The 9758-nt window shown below is 35.4% G+C and overlaps 1 protein-coding gene across 1 annotated transcript in view; it reads right to left on the bottom strand.

Annotated features, from left to right (window-relative positions):
* Nucleotides 1-3953: 3953 nt before the first annotated feature.
* The window catches only part of LOC149248389 (uncharacterized), a 101130-nt gene continuing 95325 nt past the window's right edge, over nt 3954-9758 (bottom strand). Inside the window, exon 3 of the mRNA XM_089458418.1 lies at nt 3954-4414. Coding sequence (XP_089314544.1) covers nt 4211-4414 — 204 coding nt within the window. The 3' untranslated portion in view covers nt 3954-4210. The remainder of the gene's footprint in view (nt 4415-9758) is intronic.

The raw sequence follows: 9758 nt of genomic DNA, 5'->3' as shown, positions 1-9758 counted from the left end.
TTAAAAGTATGCCTTGGAAAAAAAATTGATGTTTATCAAAATCCACATGAAAATCACCAACATTTTGAAATAATTATCCAAAACATCAAAAAAAATTATAGTGTTAAAAATAAGCCCAAAAAAATGTGTTGATATTGCATCAACAGTATTCAAATTGGCATAAAAATCACTAATATTTACAAAAATGTGCATGCTTAATACATAAGAAAATTTAAAGTTTCACAACTATGTTCCAAAAAAATGTGTATTCTAAATTAACACTTTTCAAAATCAGATAATTTTTTGCTACCTCTAAAAGGTGAGAACTCCGTTCAATACCTATTTGATTGGAAACCATGTTCAAGTCAAAATGTTGGAAAAGAGTATTTACATATAAAGTAAAGCTATAAACATTATATTTTTTTAATCTAAATTCCTCTATGTTTCCCCAATTCTTATGATCATTTGAAAGCATTTGATTGGGTTTGGATTTAATTGAAAAGTATTTGATGTAAAGAGGTGAAATGATGTACTTTTCATTCTCTCCCAATCAACCCTCAAAAGACATGTATTACACCACAATTGTAGTTTTATAATGGTAACCCAAACAAGGGCACGTGGCAAATAAACCTAGTGGATGAACCAATAAAAAAAATTCAAGTTTTTCAATTTGTTGATCCCTTTTTTAATTGCAGATGACAATATGCTCATTTTTTGATAGGCTTAGACCTCAGTATGACTTTCGAATCTAATTGAATTGATTGGTGAATCTTCTTAGAACAACTACACAACAACAAATAGTCTTGTTGCATTTGCAATGACAATATTAAAAGTTGTTATGATGATTGAATTATTATAATGTCCAATGTGTGTTTTGTAAAGGTGTTGTTTACCGAGGCTACAATTTTGTCGTGAAAGCAAATTCTCGTTGGAATCTATCTCACCATTTTTTTTTCAAAAAATCTAACCATATGAGTGTTTAAGTTATTTTTTGATGGTGGAAATTCAGCACCATCAAAAACCCCGAGACACCCAAAATCCTGAAGCTTGATAGTTGTAACTCAGATTTCCCAAAATTCCTACCAGATTTTTATCAAAATCTTACTAGAATTACTACTATTTTTCGACAAAAATATGACCTTATTATTTATAAATCAATAAAACACTAACATATTCTATATTTCAACATCCACAATTATTTATTTATAAAATTAAATTATAAATCATCTGCATAAAAGATCAAAAAACTCCTCTAATTAGAAAAACTTCAAAATTTTCCTAGTTAACATGAGTATCTACTATACTACATATAAGTTCAACAATAAAATAGTGCCCTCTTTGTAAAATTCATATTTTCTAAAGTCAAATAAAATTATATTAATGTAATGCAGAAAATATGGCATCACAAGTTGAATCTAGAGAACTCTTATGTGGATAGATAGTCAAATTAACCATTTCATGTGGTGCAGAGGATGCATAAAGAAAAAGTAGTTCCTTTCCTCCAAAATCAATTTCCATAACTTAAAATCATTTTTTAATATATATATAATTTAATAAGTTTAAGTTTTTTAATAAAAAATATTTTTAATAATTTAGAATAACTTTATTTTTTTATTTAATTTACTTTATAATTTAAATAACTATTTTCTTTAATATAAATTTACTTTCTATAGTTTATAATTTTTTTATATTTTTTTATTTTGATGATAATTTCTAAGAAATAATTAAATTATAAGATGACGAAGCCATGTATTTTCAATATATCATTAACTTTGAAAACTCTCATATTAGGAATGTATTTTATTTTTCCCATCCATGTTGCGTTGTGCGTTTTATTGTGTTATGGCACTCTCAATCATAGCAGCAAAGACAAAAATAATATTAACCAGTAGTGGAGAGCAGGTGAAAATTATCTGAAAAGGAAGGTTATTAACAATGGACTGTTTTTTTTGGTAATTCATTGGGAATAAAGCATATTCCAAACTCGCTCTAGTTTGACAATCATCCCAAGGCATCATGTCATCGGAATACAAGATAGTTGTTTAAGATGTTAATTTGTCGATTATACCGTGGATGGATTTCAACCAAAGATTGGAAAATGGACACTTTGAGTCATAAATAATATCATAAACAACAAAATTCTTCATAACACTTATTTATTTTCTCCCAACAATTATTTATTTTGGATATTTATTTTACTATCTAAATAAATTCTAAATTATTGAAAAACAAAATTATCATTATTTGACCTTATAAAAATTTATATGCATTGGAAATAAAATCTGAGAGATCAATCACACATTACAACAGATAAATACCCACAACAATTCTCCTTCATTAATTAATCTGAAGAAAATCAAAGTTTCGCCCCACAGAATATTTACAAGGAAATATGCATTGATTGGACCCTGTAACTCAGCCCCACTAAAAGAATTCAGCCCTATGAATTTCAGCCCACTAGGAATTAGCCTATGAAGAAATTTGGCCTAGAGTATTTTGGCCCATCTTTCACCAGCAAGTCAGCCCTGTGCCTTCCCTTTGAACATCCTCTAAGCCTCAAGAAATTCAGCGTTGGAAAATCCGCCTCTCTAGCAATTTGACTTCCTTCTCGCTTCGACAATTTGGACCTGCAATCTCCAACAATTCAGCCTCTAAAAATGCTCCCGAATTAACCTGCAATCTTTCTCTTTCTCCTCAATGTAGATGAACCACTCGCACTAGAGAAATCACTCTCCCTTTTTTAGAAAATCGTTTTCCCAAAATTGCAATATTTGTCCCTCTTTTGTTGTTATGTCTTCACTTCTCCCTTAGGCTTGCATTTATAATCTTCATCAAGCCCAAATCCCTAACCCTAAACTCCCTTTTAGAAGATTTAGGAGATTTAGGAGACCAACGGTTGAGAACATTTCTAAGCCATTTACGTATTTTAATTATTTATCCTTAGAAATTAACTTAATAGTCCACAATAATTAATTGACTTTAATTATTGTAATTTTCCTAAGTTAAACTTAGGAAAGAAGACACAAATCACTTACTACATCAAGCAAGCATCTAAAGAGACAATAAATCATTTTCTACGTGCTAAGACACCAGTCTTGCAAAAGACCTTCCAAAGCTACCATAAGCTTCAACAAGGGATGTACGCCATCTCGTACAAGTTCATACAAAGATTTGTTGGATATTTTGCCCCATTAGTCCTCACGAGTCACCATCTTCTCTTTTTCTCTGTAATTGGGATAGAATATCAACATCACTCATCAATAAACTCAAAGTATTAACTGTCCCATTGCAATAAACAGGTACAACTTTCCTAACCACGTATACGAGAAGAATACAACTTTAGTTGAAGCAATGCCCAAACTTTTCATCCACGACCCTGTTTGGGAGCAATTGGACACAAAATGGTGTACTGGACAGAGCATGTCCCTGTGAAGCCAATGAAGTATCATGAATATAACCAATAACTAGAATCAAATGAGCTCGTTGGGCATATTCTTTGCCAACGTAGTGGAGGTAAATATTGTTTTAACTGTAAATTTGAAGTCCAAATGTATTGTTGATAAGATGTCATCCAACATATTTTATGCCAGGGAGGAAATAATGAACATGTTATATTACAGGAGGAAACTTATAGTTCATGTATCTTTGCATTTGATCAAGCAGTTGGAAATCACATATAGGTGGTTGAATTATTCATTCATACGTGTTAAAAATAATCTACCAGATTCACATTGCGTTATATTTGAAACAAATTTATCAGGAAAAACTCCTGAGATTAAATGCAACCATATAGAGAGATTTCTGGAAAGTCCATTGTAGGAAAAAAAAATACTGTCAGAAGTTCAGCCTTTGGTTTTCTTAATTGGAATCCAAATGGAAAGTCAAATCATGATAATTACTAGTTTTAGTGAAGTTCATTAAAACCAAATCATGATAATTACTAGTTTTAGTGAAGTTCATTGAACAAATTAATGTGCAAAGGCACACAACTCATTGAGTAATATAGAATTAACAAAACGGAAATAAATATAGATCTGAGATTATTTTACCCGTGAAACCTGTAAAGCATAAAGCTTTAAATATATAAAGTTGATCTCTTGCCTCACTACTAGGGAGACAAAATCGAATTACATTGTATTTTACACAAGAATACAATTAAATTCCAACCCACTGATGCCTGGCTTTACTAGTGTCTTTAAGATATTATCCAGACAATTCTTGTTCATTATGTTCAGAATAAAGACACAGCATCATATGCTGTGCGCAATGCTTGACTACGAACACAAGTGATATTTATTTGTATTTCCCTGCTAAGTCTTCCTTCAACAAGTGCTACAGGTAACCATTTCTTAGGCTGTACATCCACAATGTATGAAAGCACGGTCCGAAAGTCCTTTTTGATTGAAAAATTTTGGTTTCCTGTACCGCCCTCAAACTACAAGGCAGTGAAGGTTAACTGGTAAGCAACCCAAATATTAAGAATCCATATCCGAATGAATGTTTGCATTTGACATCCTATGGAAAGAAAAATAAGAAATATTTCTGCTTTATATTTTATGTTAAATCCACAACTCTTAACTTTTGAAATGCATTGCAAATAGCATTTGATACCAAAACATTTCTGATAAAAAGGAATTCAATCTTTACCCAACCAAGATTTCTTATTTTTGAAGAAATTAAACCAATGCTTTAGCACTATATTACCATATATTTTCTGCGATGATGCATAAAAAAATTTGAACTGCTGAGATATGTCTCGAGGCCAAATACTATGCCAGGCAAGAAATTTAATTTCAACCAACAAAATTTCATACTTTCGCAGGAACTAGGTCAATGTTTCTTTTAAATTACTATGATATGTTCTGGATAAAGTGCCAACTAACCTAATTCACTATACCATTTTCCCTCCATAATATGCTTGCAAATTTGATTATTGTTGTCTCTAAAGTCACATATCGTCATACTATCACCGTTTTCCATCCATAATATGCTTGCAAAGTTGATTGTTGTTGTCTCTAAAGTCACATATAGTCATACTATCAAGATCATACATTCATCTCATAGATCAGAAAACATGAAGTTTTACATAATAAATAAGTGTGTAGATACACATGGAAGGTTTTCACTTCTACATTACATTCATTTTTTTTTCCAAAGGAAAACCTTTCAAATACTTCTCCTTTATCCCAGGATTGTAAACAGGGAAAATTGTTGGTGTCGATTATGATGCCTAACCCAAGGGAAAAGAAAAGACTCAAACCCGCGACCTCCCGACCTCTCAGAGGTTCTATGTCAGGCTCCAACACCAAGAGAACTAACTCTCAAGATCAGTGTGAAAAATCAACATTGACATCGGCAAGGGTCCAGAAAACATCTTGGAAACATTGGCAAAAAAATAGGCAAACCACGGCACATATTAAAAAAATAGAAAATATCTTCACTTTTTTTTTAAATCAGAAACAAATCGGCAAAATTCAACCCAAAAAAGGGAAAAGAATGGTCAAAGGAAAAAAATCCACAATTTTATCAACACTGCTCAAGATTTCTCCGTTACATCCATGTTTATAAATATTGACTAACAATTGCAACTTGAAGTAGATGACAAAATTAATACATAACTGACTTGGCTAGGTCAACTCGCTATATGAAGCAACTAGCTGACTCAACCTACTTAGTTGACTTGTGGTCCAATGTGAAAGACTGTGTCAACCCAGCAGTTTACCTTCTACCTGACATCAACTGATTAATTGTCCCCCTAACGTCTTCCCTCACCCTAAAGTCTTGTAAATAATCATCTCACACACACACTCAAAAGTTTACAAATACATATGCTAACATCTTTACAAAATTAGACTAAAAGAATAGTAAGTTTATATCTTGAGTATGAAAACTTGAGTGACCCCCCAAATTTAAGTGTTCCTCAAAAAGCAACAAAGTCTGCTCCTCGAAATCATTTTGCAATGCCAACAAAATAGATTGGAATCTGGATACACATCCGTGACTGTTAATCTGCACAAAAGCTCAAAGTGAAAGCTGTGCTAGTTGATTGGATGTTGATGTCAATGCAGTAGGCAACTTCAACAGCTGATCGACACACATAAGTAGAATGACTAAATTTCTCCAACAATATAACCATGTCCATCTTCATTGCCAATGATGTGAGGTATTAACAATCCAATTTTTCTATGTCGGACAGCAGTTAGTGACAAGGCACTATCTAAAATCTTATCTTTCAGTGCAGAACCAGTCAAGGTGGCTTGAAACTAAGATTCAGTATTTGAAATTTATTTATAAACTGTTGGCAATTGTCAACTGATGTCTTGAACTCAATCAACAACTTAGGATCTCAAATTCAAGGCAATCTATCTAGATCAAGCATGTTCTTCATGCTTCTAGGGTTTATTGAGTCAAAAAGAATATCTATCATAAGTCAAATTATTGTTCTAGAGTCAAGTCCTATTTGGACTTTGAAAAGAAAACGGAAAAAGAATTTCATTTAAGTCAAAAATGTAATTTTTGTACCCACAAGACCAAGTCGGCCCTGCCTCATCAGGTCGGCCCTAGAAGAGGTAATTCGACCTCCTAGATGTGTATAAATAAAGACAGTTCAAACTCATTTGAAGCATCTTAAGCAAGATTCGATCACTGTGCCAAGAAGAGAAGTTGTTAAAATTGGCAACTAGGGCCAAACTACATGTGGGTCATCTTATTTATGGCAGCTGATATTTTTCTTGGATTCCTCTCGTCGAGAGGTTAGGAACTTAGGATTGATCTAACGATCATCCGATTCCGACATGTATTTATGGAGATATGAATTTATTTGTATTTACTTGACAATTTGTCAAGGTCGGCCAGCAACTAAATGTGTGGCACACATCCTCAACGATTCATATAAATACAAGTTACCTTGAGGCATTATTCACTCATCTCATCTCTCACATTCTTCTCTCTCCTTAGTTGATTGGGTAAACACAAGGAGCAGCTCTCACGTGGGAAGAAGGAGGACGTAGAAGGACGCAGGAAGGAGGACGCAGAACTATTTGACTGCATTGACTGAGTTTGACCAGGGCTGCAGAAGGTTTCTTTGACCAGCGTGGACCTTCTTGGACTGCGGTTTTGGTGTGGCTGTCTCTCCTAGGGAGGCCGCAGATTTTGGCATGCAAACCGAGGCAATCTGACCTCAGGTTTGACCAGAGTTGACTGCCCTAATTGTTGGCAGCAGGTTGACTTCTGTTGACTTCATTTGACTGAGTTTTTCGGACTGTTTTTGGGCTGCCTCTTCTTGCTTTTGGAGGCCGAGTTGACTGGGATATTGACCAAGCTGATTGGAGGTCAATTCTATCTTGTTTGACCAGCTTTGACTTTGCTGGTTAGGTTTGTTGTTGCTGTCATAAAATTACAGATTTGTATATTTGTACTATTTCTCTCTCTGCTGAACTATTGAAGATTATAGAAGAATTGATCAAAGGGTTTCCCCACATTGGGGTTTGTCCCTGTCTAGTCACCACATCTGGTGTCTCTTGTCTTGGCTTGTTTTCTGTCGATCTATTGATGTTCTATCAGCGTTTTACTTTATGTTAATGTGATTGGTAAACAATGAAACTGACATTGGGCTAATAAAGAAGAAATTGAAGTAAATTGCACTAAGCATAGAACATACCATAACTTAACATGGTATCAGACCTGAGGTGAAGACAAAGCCCAAGCAAAAGCAAGAGCAAGAGCAATCACAGAAGCCTGTTGGAAAAAGTCTTTAGACTTCATGGGTTCCTTATCACACTTTCGTGCTGAAGACAAGCTCCGTGAGAAGTCTGACTCTCACGGATGGAAGATGTCTCTCGATCTGACATTGGCAGAGCAGGAAGTGTTGGACTATGTGAGAGGTAGAATTATTGAGCCTCCATCAAATGCACCAGTTGCTACAAGGAACAAGTGGAGTAAGGGCGAAGTCAAAGCAAAGAAGATCATCTGAGACTCTATCGACAAGCGCCTAGTGGCCTATGTTTCTGAGCTGAACACCTCCAAGGAAATCTACGATAGACTGGTAAGCTTGTTTAAAGTTAGTGATGCAAATCAGGTTTTTTTCCTCAAAAATAAGCTCAAGGAAATTACGAAAGGTAAAGATGAGAATATGCAATCTTACTTCTTAAGGATCACCGAGATCAAGAATGATCTCCTAGCGATTGGGGAAGTCATTCCTAACAGGGAACTGACTATCACAACTCTTGGAGGGCTCCCATCCAAATGGTATGTGTTTAGAACCACTCTTCTCAACAATAATGTATTTCGGGATTTGAGGAATCGATAGCAAGATGCATTCAAGAAGAGACAAGGATGGAAGAACAGGAAATGCCTGCATTTAAAGGCAACCCCACTGCTTTCTCCTCTCATGCTAAAAGGAGAAATAATTCCGGGTCTAAATCTAAAGGAAAGGCCGGATCGAAAGGTGGAAGGAAGGGTAGATGTTTTGTTTGCAACAAAATTGGCCACTATGTGAGGGAGTGTCCTAATAGAAAGGACACATCTCATGACGATGATCAAAATCACTCCCAAGGCAATTCCAACCACAACCAAAGAGGAATGTCGAAAATCAAGGAAGTGGTCAACCCTCCAAGAAGGCAAGAAACTCCAGGTATGAATCTAATGTTGTTAACAATAAGCAAGATGAATATTATTTGATATTGTCCCTCTCTACTACTTCTCCTCCAGACTCGTTGGGCAATTGGCTTATTGATAGTGGTGCCTCAAGGCACTTCACTAGTTACAAATAAGCTCTCTCTAATCTGATAGAGAAGGAGACCAACCTGGAAATAATGCTTGGAGACAACTCCACCTATCCCGTGAAGGGTGTAGGAAATGTTACCCTTCAATTGAATCAGGGTAACACAATTCATTTGCAAGTCCTATATGTACCTGATCTCAAGAAGAACCTGGTGTCCATTTCGGCAATGGAAGACAAAGGCTACAAGGTGGCCTTCATCGATGGCAAGGTACGTGTATGGAAAAAGAATTTTAAATATGCTTTCACTCTTGGGTTTCGAGTTGACTCTCTATATCAAGTCTAAGGAAGTGCGTTGGGATTCATGTCCTGTGACACATCTCTTCAGTCCGAACTATGACACTGGAGGTTTTCCCACCTTCATTATAAGGCTCTACCCGATGTGAGACAAATGGTAACAAGGATGCCCGAGTTCAAAATAGAGCAAGAAGGTGTATGTCCGGGATGTGCCGAAGGAAAGCTCAAAGTGGGACCATTCCCCTCAAGCCATAGCAAGACCTCCGATATTTTGCAGTTGGTTCACTCTGACATATCTGGTATGATGCCCGTGAACTCTTTAGGAGGTTATTTATATTATCTCACTTTTACAAATGATTATTCTCGCAAGACATGGATATACTTCTTGAAAAAGAAGGATGAAGTGTTCTCCTAGTTCCGACACTTCAAAGCCTTGATCGAGAATCAAACCGAAAAGAAGATCAAGATTTTAAGGACTGACAATGGGACTGAGTATGAATCCAATGAGTTCCATGACTTTTGCAAAGAGGTTGGCATTAAGAGGGAGACCACAACACCATATACTCTTGAGCAAAATGGTGTGGCGGAAAGGAAGAATCGTATGATTGTGGAAGTTGTCCATGCTATGCTCCATGATCAAAGGCCTCTGAAGTTTCTATGGGCTGAAGCTGCGAATACCGTTGTATATGTTCAAAACCGATGCCCTCATCAAGCATTGGGTTCCAAGACTCTCGAAGAGATGTTCACTGGTAAGAAACCTAAT

Source organism: Pinus tabuliformis, chromosome 7 (assembly GCF_031772625.1).
Source record: "Pinus tabuliformis cultivar Carrire ecotype Pingquan chromosome 7, CPIR1, whole genome shotgun sequence".
In the NCBI taxonomy this organism is placed as follows: Eukaryota; Viridiplantae; Streptophyta; class Pinopsida; order Pinales; family Pinaceae; genus Pinus; species Pinus tabuliformis.
The sequence above is the reverse complement of the archived record's forward strand: the minus strand, read 5'-3'. Positions and strand labels throughout refer to the sequence as shown.